This window comes from Ceratotherium simum, chromosome 5 (assembly GCF_057802395.1).
Source record: "Ceratotherium simum simum isolate JZ-2026a chromosome 5, ASM5780239v1, whole genome shotgun sequence".
Lineage (NCBI taxonomy): Eukaryota > Metazoa > Chordata > Mammalia > Perissodactyla > Rhinocerotidae > Ceratotherium > Ceratotherium simum.
This window is the reverse complement of record NC_141904.1, coordinates 15,036,126-15,052,069: the sequence shown is the minus strand read 5'-3', so window position 1 is coordinate 15,052,069 and position 15,944 is coordinate 15,036,126. Positions and strand designations below refer to the sequence as shown.

The window sequence follows — 15,944 nt, the reverse complement described above, 5'->3', positions numbered from 1 at the left end:
GGCTACAATCAGAGAGTAAGTGTGAGAGAATCCAGAGATCTTCGGAGTCATTCAGTGGTTTTCAAAAACCTCAGGGATTATTACATGGGACTTTCTTAATGAAAATTATCCAGGCCAATATTTTCAAGCACACTTATGCACAATCCACAGTAAGAAATATATTTTCCATTGCCACACCATGCATATGTGTGAATTTGTGTATGTATGTGTGTGAGAGAGAGAGAGAATCCTGAGACAGTCTTCACAAAACAATTCCATAAATGTGATGCCTTCTGGTTTCTATTCTGTCCTTTTCCATTAAAAAAAAAATTCTGGTTGTGATTCTCTGAGTTAACACAAAGAATCAGAATGTCAAATTGGACACACATGAATCAGAGATCTTGTCCAGAATCATGCTTTACAAATATTTCGAGAATATAAGCAATCAAGAGGCATAGGCAGGGCAAGCAGGGAGAGGGGATACGTCACGTGGCTCCATAGTCCGTCCTTCCCAAATCAGACACGTGCTCCTCTGGCCTGTAATGATACATAAGGTCTGTAAGTGAGGTCTGTGGGTCACCTCACACAGCAGGGAGGCTCTAAATTATGAAAGATCTCAATTTTATACCTCAGACATTCTTTATATCTTAGTGACATTTTCAGGGAGCTAAGCCTCATACATCTGTAGATTTTTTACTACATTGGTTCTCAAACTTGAGCATGCACCAAAAATACCTGGAAGATTTGTTAAACACAGATTGCTGGACCCTACCTCTAGAGTTTCTGATGCAGTAAGTCTAGAATGGGGCCTGAGAATTTGCATTTCTAACAAGTTTCCAGATAACTCACATGCTGCTGGTCCATGGGCCACTCTTTGAGAACCACCGGTTTACTGTAAACAGTCCTAAATTGGGAACATCCTCCTCAAAGCATTCCACAGAGAAGGACTCACCTCCTAGTAAATATCAGTCTGTTTTCCTGAAGGTCCTATTGTGTTTAAAAGAGATTAAGCCAGTCACCTGTCTTCTTTACCCTGGAAGTTTCTCCCCAACCCGTAGCCCAGTAATGGGGGAGAAGGTGATCTTGGCCAGCTCTTCTAACTCCTTCTTCCTCACTCTAAACTGATTTCATGACCCACTAATGGGTCATGGTGTGTAATCTGGAAAACTCTGGTCTACGCCAACTTAACTTTTTTACATGAGAAAAATTAAGACCCAGCAACATTAAGTGACTTTCACAGTGAGAATGTCTAAATTACGAAACATCTCAGAGACAGTGGAAAATCCATAAAAGGCATTGGATGGGATAATGACAGAGAGTAGTGTTTCAGTGTAGTTACCTGATGTCTGTGAGTTGGATTGTGTAGAAGCCGGCTGCCACAGCAGCTCAGGCACTAAACCGAAGACAGGGCAGTCAAGTTGGAAGAGGGCGGGATGTCTAGTTGAAATCCTGTTTATCCGATGGGTGGCTTTGGGCAAATTATGTAACTGTTCTTTGCCTTGTTTAATCAACTGTAAACTGCAGATATATAACACAGTTGGCAGACAGGGGGTGGGTATGAAGAAAGGGATAGGGGCTGTTGTGACAGGAAAACTGAGGGGTGAGAGAGCAATGAGGAAAGGAAGGAGGTAGTAGTAGTTTTAGGAGCCTAATAGGCTTATTTATCGTCCTCTTGATTGCCTGGTCTCTCTGAGCTGCTACCTGCTTCCCTGTCTTCTGCCAGTGGAACCACTGTCCCCCCCACCCCATAAAATACACACGTACTTGACATTCTCATCTTCTCTCTTCCTTTTCTTTCTATGCGTATAGTACCTTTCTTTGAGGTTTTCTAAATTTTTCATTTTGTTTTTAAACTGCTTGTGACAACACAGAGGGTTATATTAACAAGCAAGGTGAAAAGATTCTATTTGTAGGGCATCAACAGCCTTCTCTTTTCCTACTTAGCTTTTATATATCTTGGGCATTCTTTTCTTTCTAAGGGAAACCTCAAATCTTGTTCATCCCAACAGTAGTATTCTTTTAAGTTTCCTTTCTTGCTCTCTGTTGTCTTTTGTCAAATTGTGGTCTATGGACCAGCAGCATCAGCCTCATTTGGGAGCTACTTAGAATGCAGAGTCTTAGGTCCTACTCTAAACCTACAGAATCAGAATGTATACATAAAGAGTATCCCCTGGGAATTTGCGTGCACATTCATACTTGAGCAGCATAGCTCTAGGACTCACGACAGCATTAGACTAGGAGGCTTGAGCTAAGTCTCCTCTTCCATCTGTGGTTCAGGACAAGTCTTCTTTCAACTTTTAATTCCTTTTGCACTCTAAGAAAAAGGAGATTCTTGGAGAGCCCTGCAGCAGGTGGGGTGGATTCTTCTCTCTTCTCCTGTATCATGATGTATGTTGCTAACTGTCAGCAATAGGCAGCATGCTATAAGTGAGAAGTTGTTATTATATAAATTGTCTTGTGTCTCTAACATCTCAGAGATCAGAATTGTCAAATTTTATTTTTATACAATAATTCCTCCTTATAAGCTACAGTCACACGCCATATAACATTTTGGTCAACGATGGATTGCATATACGACGGTAGTCCCATAAGATTAGTACCATATAGCCTAGGCGTGTAGTAGGCTATACCATCTAGATTTGTGTAAGTATGTTCTATGATGTTTGCACAACAATGAAATCACTTAATGACGCATTTCTCAGAATGTGTCCCCGTCATTAAGTGAAGCATGACTATATTTATTATTGTATAGCTTATTAGTTACTTCACATTTTGGTTTCAGAACAGATTCCTGTCAAATTTTATTGAATGATTTTGTTTTATTTAGGGGATATAGGCTGTTTATGGGAGAGACATTGAGAATTTTCTGTTCTTTTGTTTTTTTGAGGATGAATATTGAAGCCCCTCTCCTTGTCCTTCACCTAGACAGTTTTGAAGGCCATGTTGCTTTTGTTTTGCTGATTTCCTTAAAGAGACTTGATTTACTGTCATTAAGATAAGAGGCTTGTGTATGTACCTACTTATGGAAATAATTTGTTAGATGTACTCACTGTGCCTAAGTTCCTTGTTGCTGTGTTCTCCTTCCCTTCGACTCCAGGATGCCACGGTCATACCACACCTCATGGCGCTGCTTAGCAGGTCCCGCTACACCCAGGAGTACATCTGTCAGATCTTCTCACACTGCTGTAAAGTAAGAACCAGAGTGAATGCTCTCTATAATGTAAAATCTTGCATGCCCTCTGGAGATGTGCCTTCTTTATGTATCCTCGCAGAGATTATCTAGACATATATAAGCAGTCCTGTGTATATTGCCCCTTCCCTTTTTTTTTTTGACACAAATGGTAACTCACCATACATACCACGCGTACACATCTTGCATTTTTTTGCTTAACATATCTTGAAGGCTATTCCATATCAGAACATAAGAGCTCCGTCATGCCTTTTTTTTTTAAACAGCCTTATAGTATTTTACTGTATAGATGTATAATAATTTATTAAATAAATAATATTGTTGGACATTTAGCTTGTTTCCAGTCTTATATTATTACAAAACAATGCTGCAACAAATACCTTGTATATAAGACATTTCATAAGAAATGGAATTGCTGAGTCAGAGTGTGTGCATTTGTAATGTGACCACATATTGTCTTGTATAGAGGTTGTACCATTTTATCCTCCTACCAGCAGTGTGTGATTATGACTGTTTCCCTATACCCTCAGTTTCCGCATTGCTGGAAATTGTTTTAAGTGATCTCATATAAAGAGAAATGAGAGAGTCTTCTTTGCTCTTTGAGAGAAATTTCTGTTATTAAAAGGGTCTGAATCTAAACTGAAGAGGGCTATGAAGTGCTATTTATTTTGCTTCATAGTTTACATATTAAGTGTACTCTTCTGATAACCATGGGTGATTATTTACTTGAGATCTTTCATAATTTCTACACAATTGTTAACTTCTAGCCAAATAATTGTTTATCTTCTGATGATTCTGTAAGTTTTTCAGGACAGCATTACTCACCTACCTATCATGTATAATACAGATACAAAGTGAGCAGTTTGGGGAACTACGGGACAGAAGGGAAAGAGAAGTGAACAACTACGTGCTACACTAGGAAGATCACAGATCTATGCTATTAGAACAGTTTCCCAAATAAATGAAAATTAAATCACTTGGTTCCAGAAAAAGTATCTATAGATTATAATTTAAAAGTTTAAACCCCTCTCATCCTAGCCAATTATCACAGCCTATTCAATTCTATTTAAGACATTTAGAATTTAAGATTTTTCTCAAAAATCTTTGAAGTTTCTCTTCCTTGATTGCTTTGACAACGTGTAAGCCAACTCAAAGGACCAGGGATGTCAAACAATCCCATAATCTTTTGAAATGGGCAGAGAAAGCTTTGAGAAAATGACAGTTTTGTTGCAATGCGTTTGCTAAAAATGAGCTGAACAGGATCTAGAATTTTCCAACAATGAAATGATGTCTTATAGCCAGCCCTGGCAAATAGGTAGAGGATACTCCAGAACTCTATGCCTCATTAAAAATCTGTTAGCATCTATACCTGAGTGTTTCAGAGCACAGCATCTACTAATCATAACCATCGTAATCCCAAAAAGGCACTGAAAATTGGACCTGCAGGTACAACTAATATATGTCAAATTATTATGTTAAATTATGAGGAGTTTGAATTATCGCATTCCTGAAGTTGCCTAAATAGCTTTTAGAATTACTCATAGAAACTTCTCAACACTTTTAGGCTTGCTCATTTGAAACTTCTCAGTGCTATTTTAGCTGAAATCATAGATACAGGAATACTGTTAAATCACTAGTTCTTTTACTGGAGAGAAACTTATGCTGAGCAAGAACTTGTAGGCACCCTCATGCCACTAACAGAACTGGAGATCTTATCAGAGAAAATCACCTTAACTCAGCTTTCTTTCTTTTAGCCTCATAATTAGCATTTACCGCTGTAATTAAATGACCAAATTTAAGTGTTCTGAGATATAACTAGACTTCAGGAAACATTATAGCATTTGTAAACCCAATGACAATAGTAATAACCTAAAATACAATATTAATTTCTCTACTGATACACTGACTTGATGTATCTTTGAAAACGACTGATCTGATGATCTCTGTATTGTCATTAATTATAAAACCTTTTTTTTTCGTGTTGTTCACTTTACATATAGGCCCAAAATAAGATTCATAATAGAATTTTAAGACTCATTCACAAATTTGCATATACTGCTATCAATAGTAAATAAATTTACATACTTTGGGGGGGGACAAAAGAGGAGAGATTATTTGTATTATAACACAAAAGTATTTGTGTTATAAGCTAATGATGATTATATCTTTGAAATTCTCTCCCTGATTTATTAAGGAGTAAAAAAAGTCTAGTAATAATATTAATTGGAATTCTAACTTCTAAATTGTTGCCACTTCTTCAGCAGTTACTCAAATTTCTGAGACCTATATTTTGGAGTTTAAGATCATGAGGGCTTATGTGCTCCCCACCTCACTAACCCCAGGTTCATGCAGGTCGATTTGGAGAGGCTAAAGAGAGACGTGATAAGAATTGTACGATAGCTCCTCCTCTCTAGTTGGTTCAGCCTCTAATTCCTTCCTTGCAGTTGTTTTACACAATCCTGTGTTCGGCCGCAGAGAGGAGGAAGAGCTTTTGTAACAAATATTTACTGTGACCTTTAGGGCAAAGAATTTGAGGGATTAAAAAGTACAATATCTTGTAAGCAGTGGAGAATAGTTAAGTTAAGAGAATAGTGTTCGATCTTTTCACCATCATTTATATACTGGTCTTTACAACATCAGTAAAGACATTCCATAAGTGATCCAGCTCTTAGGAAGAAAAAGATGTATGCACATGGATGTTCATTGAAGTGATGTTTGTAATAGTAAAAGACTGAAAACAATCTAAATGTCTAACTATTGGGTACTGGTTAAAGTATGGGACATTCATATAATGGAATAAGACCAAAAAAGAAATGAGAAAGCTCTTTATGTACTGATATGAATGATCTCTGAGATATATTATAAAGGAAATAAAAGTTTTAGAGCAATATGTATATATATATACACACACACACACTCATATATATGCATAGAAATATATTTATAGTGTATGTAGTATTTATGTATAGTATTTTATATGTATATAGTATTATATGTAAACCTTTTGTGTGTGTGTGTATATAGTATTCTATCATTTGTGTTAAAATAGGGGAAAGAAAATACTTATGTATTTGTGTATGTATAAAATATTTTGAAGAATGTAAAATAATCTACTCGTATTAGGTTACCTCAAAGCAAGGGAGCAGATTGGTTGAATGCAGAGATGGAAGAACAATGAGGTGCAAGGAGTAGGGGCAGCACCCTGCCTACTTAGCTGTTCTGCTGTGCACTGCCAGTATTTAAATTGGGATGTTAAAATTTATAAGAAGGGCAAAAAAAACCTTAGTATGCTGACATGTCAGCTGAGGCTAATTTAGGCTTATCATTACACTTTATTGTAGTTACCTACTTGTTACTAGGTAAGAAAAAAATGGGTCAGATTCTTAGGAGATCCTTCTTTTCCTTGGCTCCCCCGTTACAGTCTCTACCACTATCTTTATAATGAATAAGCCAGAGACTCTTATGTTTCAAATGAGACGATTCAAGTAAAGCATTTACAGCAGTGCTCAGCACATAGCTAGTACCCAGTAAGTAGTACCTATAATTATAATTGCAGGTGCATGGATAAGGTTGAGGTAGGTAGACAGCACATTTAAGCCTGTGCCGCGAGAATGTCAGTATTTTCAGTTATTATAAGAGCAAGTTTGTACTATTTTGGATGTATATGTAGTGATAAACATATCAATATATCAAATATATCAAGTATAGTATAACTATACTCTGGGAACTTCTCCTTATACCCTAGGGGTCTGCACCAAGATGCAGCTTTAGTAATGTTCAACAAAACATTGATGGGCTGGCCCCATGGCCCAGTGGTTAAGTTCAGTGCACTCTGCTTTGGCAGCCTGGGTTCGGTTCCAGGGCGCGGACCTACACCACTCATCGGCGGCCGTGCTGTGGCAGTGACCCACATAAAAAGTAGAGGAAGATTGGCACAGATGTTACTCAGGATGAATCTTCCTCAAGCAAAAAAAAAAAAAAAGAGGAAGATTGGCAACAGATGTTAGTTCAGGGTGCATCTTCCTTGGGGGTTGGGGGGAAGAACAGTGTTTATAATAGTGAGACATTAGAAACAACCTAAACTATGTAGTGGGGGTTTGCCTCAGTTGATTGTGGAATATTATATAGGGATTAAAAGTAAATTAGAAGTTAGAAAAGTGTAGAAATTAAGAGAGAAATTGCTGAAGTTTTTTTTAAGGATCTTTTTAATAGTTTATAAAATATTTAGGGGATTGTTACCTATAAAATAGAATATGGCTGTTTTATTATTCAGAAGTATGAATGCTAATCTCCCCACTTCAAATGACTTTTTGGTCAAAGAAAGAATGTGCATCTGCAAGATAGTTGTTACTTGGCTAAATAGTGGGTTGGAGAAATTGGTTTGAGAGCTCTTTTTTAGACTGGTAACCGGTTTTCTCTTGTGAACCTAGACAGGTAGCCTACCTTTTGGTGCTACATTTTTCTCTTCTGGATAATGATAAGCATGAGATACCATCCTTGTCCTGGGTGTAATTGACTTTTCATTATTTAAGTGGATGGGTGGGACATAAAATGAATGAATAAGAACTGTGACAAATTCAAAGCCTTGCATTAACCTTCTGCTACTTTGAAGATCTTCAGTAAATTGATTAGTAGAAAACAGCTGATGAAAAATAAAATACCTGACTTTTCCTATTTCTTTATCTTCCTACTCTAAGAAGTGATAATTTTAAGAGGAAAGATGAAAGAGAAACAGAAACAAAACACGTTGTTCACTTCTCAGTTACGGAGTGTTGTGTTTCCCACCATGCATTACTCAGGCTTCCCTGATGAGTTGAGATAGCTTAGGCTCTGGTCCAGTTCCTCTCACAGTTAATTAGTTTTAGAGTTCTGACTAGCTCATTGGTCTTAAGTTGTAAGAATAACTACCACTCTTTCCTGTGGGCACAGGGTAAGGGTGTACACATGAAATGCAGAATTCATAGCGGTTCTGTTGCTGTGATGGTGTGCTATTTAAGAATTGCAAAGGGCTTGTGCCAGGATAGCTTCTGTGCCCCCGTTCTTATTTTGGGGAGGTAAAGAGGCAGCAGTTCTAGAGAACTGGGGAGAGGTAAGATATGGTAGCCCCTTGCAGGACTGAAAACAGTGTCTACCCTGCTTTTTTGGGATGGGTTTATACAAGAGAAGGGTAACTGAGAATTCTACATTGTAGTGAATATGGTTTTCTACATTTAAGTAAATGTTTTATTGGAATGAATCATTACTCTTCTTAATGTATTATTATATTCTCTTTTCTTACAGGGTCCAGATCATCAAACAATTTTATTTAACCATGGTGCAGTTCAGAATATTGCTCACCTACTAACCTCAGTATCTTACAAAGTAAGATGTTAAAAATTATGGCCAGATTTTTATACTTTGTTTTTGGTTTCCAGAATCTTGCTCTAGAAAGAGGCCCACATATTTTATTGCTTCTTTGATAGATATTATGATCAAGAGTAGTATTTTATCAGTAAAATCTTATGACATTATTTTACCTATAGAATGCTCTTTTGAAAATAAAAAAGCTACCCTTGCCTTTCCATTTTTTCATGATATGGTTGTGGCATGAGTTGCTATTGATTTTCACCTGTAATCGTTAATAGTGTCTTCTGGTTAGCTGTCAGGGCCAAAGCTACAGGTGAGGTGATGCCTTGAAGTATGAAGGAACAATGGCTTGCTATATCAGGAAAGACTTTGAATTTCATATTTGAGACCTTTATTTTAGCTCCAGTGACTCAAACTTACAGCATATACCCACATATACATCAACACTTAAAATGTGTTCTGTTTTGTATTTTGAGTTTAAAGGTCAAGGGTTTTCAGGCTTGTTAATTAAACTTTTTTTACTGTCTTTTATGTATAGGTAAGTAGCATCATGATATATTTTCAGGCATTTAGTTAAAACTTGGGTCATTTCATTATTGTTCAACTCGCAAATTGCAGCAAATTTGGGGATTGTCCTTATTGTGTCACATTAGAGCTGGGTATGAGAAGTTTCCTGTAGAGCAGAGAAGCGGCCTTTTTTTCTTCTATCTACTTGCACTGATCCTAGTGTGCTCTTTTGGTCCTTAGCTTGATTGCAGGTAGGGCCTGCTAACACTTATGTTTTCCCTACCTCATATGTCCAAAGTTGAGTCTTGGTGAAGAGCTCACAAGGGTAGGAATGGGGAATGGAGCCAGCTTGAAACTAGCCAGAGGCAGAGGAAGGAAATACATACTGAGAGCTACTTCCTGTGCCCTGTGTCACGCAAAAGCTGAAACCAGCCGGTACTTGCACGTCAAGAAACAGTTGCTGGGATGGCTGTCCCTCTTCTCCACCCTCTTGCTGTATTAATTCCCTCTGCTCTTCCACCATTTCTTTCTTTTCTTTCCAGCACTAGACTTCCTTATCTACTATAACAAATTACAGATTGTGAAAGGAAAAAGTTTTTGGTAACATTACTCTTGCCCAAGGTTTGCTCCTTTGTCAGAGTGTCATTGATGTGTTCTAGGTTCTGCCTGTGGGCACATGCTAGTGCTGTGGACCATTGCCCAGGTGAGGGACAGGGCTGCTTCACCTCTCAGCTATCTCTTGGGCCAGTCTCAGGTTCCATATAAGACCATCGTCTATAGACTCAGGCTTGGAAGTGAAAACTGAACAGAAAGAATGAAGAATCACAGCTCTCATAGGAGCTCCTGCAAACTGTAAAATATGTTGTGTGTGGTCAGGAGTTTGGGCCCTGGGTATCATCCCAGACCAGTCACCTAGTTTTGAGGACTAATATCACAATTCACAGGTGTTTTAAAAGTTAAATTAGTTTAGTCCTTTTCAAACTTTTATTGTAACTTTGTTTCCTTTCCTTCTGTTCTCTTTGCCCCACATCCCCATACCATACACAACTACAAGAGTGCTCTTTTTTTTTCTGTCTTCCCTTCAGTTCTCTGGTTTGTAGTTTGGGAAGAAGAAATGTCCCACTTGAAAGGCAGTTGGTAATTAATTGTTATTAAGTTCCGTTTGCCTTACCAACATTGTATTTGGTACAGTGTTCTTTAAAATTTGATTAGAGCTTTTTCTAGTTCAATTTTAGTTGCTACTTGTTCACTGTTTTTTCGTTTCTGTTACTTCAAAATTAATTTTAACTTTTTATAATTTTAACTTACTGTACTCTTAAAATATACAGGTCTTATTTTTATTCCCTTGAGTCCTTCCGTTAGTACTTTAAACAGATTTAAATAGTTACTTCTTCAGAAGAGTTTAGATTCTGAGATATTATAATTTGTATTTGCAAAGTTAAAATAAATGCTTTGTTTATTTGTTCATTTATTTTTACAGGTTCGAATGCAAGCACTGAAATGCTTCTCAGTTTTAGCTTTTGAAAACCCCCAGGTATCAATGACCCTGGTAAATGGTAGGCTGGAACTTTCAGTGGCACCTACATGATTTAATTTATGAACTTTGTAGATTTAAAGAATTCCTTAATTCTTGTTATTTGTTTTATTTCTAGTTTTGGTTGATGGAGAATTGTTACCACAAATTTTTGTGAAGATGTTGCAGAGAGATAAACCTATTGAGATGCAGCTCACATCAGCAAAATGGTAAAAGTCAAGACAATGTGGGAAGAAAGACAGTGCTTAATCAATATCTTAGAGTATTTTTGGACAGCCTAATTAGCTTACTTCCAAACCCCATCTTGTTTTGGGATTTTGAAATTTGCAAGTCATGATTGACTCACATTTTCTTAAATGGATGAGTTTTTTGCTCAGTTTACTACTAGTAGCATGCAGAACAGAAACTCGCATGTAACATCTAAGACTGTCTACAGAAAATTACTTTGTTACATTCCCTTCTTCTTGTATTTCAGTTGAAATAATACAGAATTAGATCAGATTTAGCCAACACATATTATGCTAAGTATTAAGCCAAGAAAATATAAAGATATAGAAACACAGAGTGAGAATTAAAGTTGATAACCAAACCATGATTTCAGAGAATTTGGCGTCCTCATCTTTTAGAAAAACAAAATAAAGAATCCCCACAGAGATGTCAGAGTTTATAAAATAGTTATGTAAAGTCCTTATTAGAACAGTTCCTGGCTCATATAAGCATTCAAAACATGTTAATTGTCTAATTATCAGTACATTATCGGATAGGTTGATAGCAGATACACCTCTTGCATAGGGTTCTGTGCTAAATGAATTGTTTAGTTTCAGTATTTAGGAAGCTGTGGTTCTCTAACATTTTGGCGAGAATGAGGAATTTTCAGTGAATTACACACCATGAATTATTTTTTTTTGTTTATATTATTTGTATTTTTTGTTTGCTTTTTGTCTTCAAAACTGAGCGTTTGCCTCATTGTTAGTAAGGTAATGCTCTCATGGAATTGGTTTCAAAAAACAATGTGATAACAAGCCTTAAGATAATGATAATAGCTATAAAGAATTCAACCCTCTGCAATATAAGTAAAGAATTTTACTGATTTGTTTATAGCTTTCTCTAGAAGCCAGAACATGAGGTCTTTTAGTTTTTTCCCCCAGCTTACTAAAGGAATCTTAATCAAAAAGGAAATTTATTAATTAAAGTTTCTGAAGTGCTTAATATTCAGTATCTGCTTAGGGTGTACACAGTAATTTTATTCTTATTCAAAGCCAGATATAATTGTGAAGCTAAATTGTTTTTCAGTAGAACCAAATTATAGACTAATTCTCAAAACCACTACTGGTAACCTCTGAATAGTTAAGTAATTTCTTATGGATAGCTATAAGTGTTACAAGTTAAATGCTTCTTCTGTGATACTTCTGCTATTGGAGTTGTAATATCCCAACTTAACTTCATTTAAACTTAGATACTTTAACTTAATATTTTATTTTTGATAGGTTTTTTTCCCTTTTTATTACGGAAAATTTCATACACAAAAAAGTATAGAGAAAAGTGTGAAGAACTCCAATGTGCCTGGCACCTACCTTCAAAATTTATCCACTCATTAGGCCATTTATTTTTAAGACAACTTTTTAGGTAGTTTTTTTAAATATCTGGCTTGCTGTCTATATATATATCAGTTAGTTGTCTTTGACTATTAAATTAACAGAACCTCAGATAAGGGAATGTCAGCACCTTCTCCCTCAAAATAAGTAAAATCCCCATGAAATCTTAAAGACAAATAATTTTTCTTTTGAAGCTTTAAAACACAAGCACAAATTTACTTTTTGCCATCTTATTCCAGTTTAACTTACATGTGTAGAGCTGGAGCAATTCGGACAGATGACAACTGTATTGTGTTAAAGGTGAGCTAATTAATTCTCTCTAAAGACATGTGAAAGTTACCTAGTCATATAAGTGTTGGATGTAAGTGTTGGTATCCCTTTTTCTTTTTTTTTTTTTGTGAGGCACATCGGCCCTGAGCTAACATCTGCCAATCTTCCTCTTTTTGCTGAGGAAGACTGGCCGTGGGCTAGCATCCATGCCCATCTTCCTCCACTTTATATGGGACGCAGCCACAGCATGGCTTGCCAAGCATGCGTCGGTGCGTGCCCTGGATCCGAACCGGTGAATCCCAGGCACCTGCAGCAGAGCGCACGCGCTTAACCACTTGCGCCACCAGCCGGCCCTCCCTTTTTCTTTTTACACATTTATCACTATGGTACGTGTGCATAGGATAAAATAATATTAAAACTCCATGCTTTTCAGTGCGACGCCATATACTTTTAAAAAATTGGTTTTAGATGTGTTTTGAAAGTCAAAGTGAAATAATTCTTTCCTTGTCATACCTTTTTCATTTTTATGGTAATTAGGAGGATGCAGAAATTGTCAAAATATGTAAAGTTCAAATGAAATAGCAAATATATTTTAATCCTTGATTTTCATTAAGTTTGCAACACAGTTTTGTAGGCAAGCAGTTCACTAGCTTTGCAGATAAAGACTTTATCTCACCCTCATGGTAGATAATCAAAAGGCATAATGAGAAAGAATAAGTAAATAACACATGAAAACAATCATTGTCATTGTGATATGTCAAATGCAATTAGAACTCAGAAAAACCCAGATAAGAGACGAGCCTTAAAAGTCCTAAGACCTGGATTCTGGTTTTAGCACTCCCACCACTGACTGGCTTGGTAACCTTGAGCACATCCCTTATTCTTTTGGTGCCTGAGACTCCTAATTATGAAAAGGGAGGCAATAATTCCTGCTCATCTATTCCACAGGGTTATTGTGAGGATAACAATATATTAAATATATTTAACATCTTTTTTTTTTTTTGTGAGGTAGATCGGCCCTGAGCTAACATCTGCCAGTCCTCCTCTTTTTCCTGAGGAAGACTGGCCCTAGGCTAACATCCATGCCCATCTTCCTTTACTTTATATGGGATGCCATCACAGCATGGCTTGACAAAGCGGTGCATTGGTGCACGCCCGGGATCCGAACTGGTGAACCCTGGGCCGCCGCAGCAGAGCTAGCGCACTTAACTGCCTGTGCCACTGGGCTGGCCCCATAACATCTTATTAGCTATTTAAAAAAAAAGGATAAATAAATTGATCGTGTGTCATTTTATGAATGTGAGAGCTCTCATTATCAGTGTTCAAAATGAACCCAAGGATAAAAGAGCATTAACAAGACTACTGTTTGCTTTAGTCTTTGGTGAAGCAAGTCAATTAATTTAATGAGATCCGAGGACACCGTAAGTAAACAACACTACATAGGGTGATAAGGGCTTCCATGCAAGTGACCTTGGTTTATTTACACAACTGCTCTTTTGGTAATCCAGGTTAATAGTAACTTCTTTGTGTGGTAGTTGTGAGCATTAAATTCAATAATCCTTGAATTTATGGTATTGTAAATGTTAGTAACTGTTCAAAGGAAAATAAGGCTTTCCTCTTGGAAGCCCAGGGTTGTATTGTAAAGCTGAATGAGCCTGATAGGAAATCAATAGTGAACAATAAAGTGCTAAACTCTGTGGTAAAGATGTAATAATTTGGAAAAGAGCAAAGCACAGGTGACTGCAGTAGTTGAGGAAGGCTTCCTATAATTGTAACATTTCAATTTCTACTTCCACATTATCCTTTAAAATGGATTCATCAGCCTTAGAAATAGTAAATACGTGGGATATTTTTATTGAGAACCTCATGTAGATAAATTACCAAGACCAGTACCAAGATTTTTGAAGGACCTCAGAAGTAAAATTGGACTAGTAGGTATCACACTTATTCCAGGGAGTTCTTTGGAAAACCTAGGAACCATGAGTGATGCATTTCATTATAAAAATTGGTGGAATCTGAGTAATGGTAAGATCACTGAAGTTTTAAAGCTGTATTTTGTTTTTGCAGCTGTAAATATTGATCCCTAAACAAAAAATAAAAGTCATCCCAGCCATTACTCACTAAGGAAAAGTTAGCCTACTTTTTCTAAGGCGGAATCATTCCTGTTTAAACTGCTGGATGTCTTCTAGGTAAATAAATACGTAGATGGGGCAGAAGCATCAGACATGATTTATTAGAGAATCTTAAATGTCTTTTATAGGGTTGTACAACAAAGCTTCAATCTTATTGATCACAAAAGTCTAATTAGAGTTTATATTAATTTGCTTTGATTGTATGATTAGAATTTAGTGTGCCAGCATAAATGATTAAGATGTACTGAATTTTGTTTATTTTTACATTTCAAAAAAACCTGTTGTTCTCTGAAAGTCTTGATTGAAACATTTGATCACAAACATGACTCAATAAAAACCATTGAGTTGATTCAGTCATTATATGCTCTTCATGAAGCTTTTGGCTTTACGAAAAAGCAAATAATTAATTTCACTACCTTCCAGACGTTGCCTTGTTTGGTTCGAATGTGCAGTAAGGAGAGATTACTAGAGGAGAGAGTTGAAGGAGCTGAGACCCTGGCCTATCTGATTGAACCGGATGTTGAGCTGCAGAGAATCGCTAGCATTACTGATCACCTCATTGCCATGCTTGCTGATTATTTCAAGTATCCCAGCTCAGTGAGTGCCATCACTGATATTAAAAGGGTATGTTCTCTTTTCCTTTTTGGCAGCTCAAAAGAGGGATTTTTTAAAAGTTTTTCTTACTGATCAAAACTTTGAACCAATTGATAATTACAGTTCAAAGGCCTTTTAAATAAAGGAATTTTCTACCTCTGGTAACATAGATGATGTTGCTTTATGAATTTTTGAATCTAATTTGTTTCATGTTTATTGTCAGAAATTTTTTACTAAGGAGATAATCAGGAAAGAAGAAAATTGCATCTTTAATTCCCAACTAAAACTTAAAAATACTGGGGTCTCTAAGCTGGTTATTGATATTATATCAAAGTCATCCAATCCTATTCAAGGCCCAGAATCACCTCTGTTGCTGTATTCTGCTTCTTTAGGTCAAGGGTAATCTTGAGTGCCTGTTTTACCCTCCACAGTCTTTCTCTTCTGCTACCTTTTCTTCCAGCTTCTACCGTCTTCTTCTCCTTCCTTTTTGCTGTTTCAAACTGTGCTTTGGGACTGCTAAAGCACTATTTAACCTCTAGTTTGAGACCAAGGACCAAATTGTGCTAACTTTTTCTCAAAATAGAAGTTCCTTAGAATAGGTAGATATTCCTTTTGACTTTGTTCTTTGCAGCCTGTCTGTCATATCCATTTCTCTAAGCCTAAGAGATAAATACTCTATTTGAGCAAGTTTATTTAAGGAGGTCATGATAGAGAGAGCATTGCCTCCTAATTAGTAACCACTACTGTTCCGCGAATGTGACTTTATTTTTGATGCCAATGGTCCCAATGGTAAATTT

At 36.6% G+C, this 15,944-nt stretch overlaps 1 protein-coding gene across 13 annotated transcripts in view; it reads left to right on the top strand.

The window, feature by feature from the left end:
- The window catches only part of ARMC8 (armadillo repeat containing 8), a 103,296-nt gene that overhangs the window by 41,601 nt on the left and 45,751 nt on the right, over positions 1 to 15,944 (top strand). For all 13 annotated transcript variants that reach the window (XM_087430510.1, XM_087430517.1, XM_087430509.1 and 10 more), the window contains 6 exons: positions 3,077 to 3,169; positions 8,450 to 8,530; positions 10,503 to 10,578; positions 10,675 to 10,765; positions 12,391 to 12,451; positions 14,977 to 15,177. In XM_087430510.1, coding sequence (XP_087286636.1) covers positions 3,077 to 3,169; positions 8,450 to 8,530; positions 10,503 to 10,578; positions 10,675 to 10,765; positions 12,391 to 12,451; positions 14,977 to 15,177 — 603 coding nt within the window. The remainder of the gene's footprint in view (positions 1 to 3,076; positions 3,170 to 8,449; positions 8,531 to 10,502; positions 10,579 to 10,674; positions 10,766 to 12,390; positions 12,452 to 14,976; positions 15,178 to 15,944) is intronic.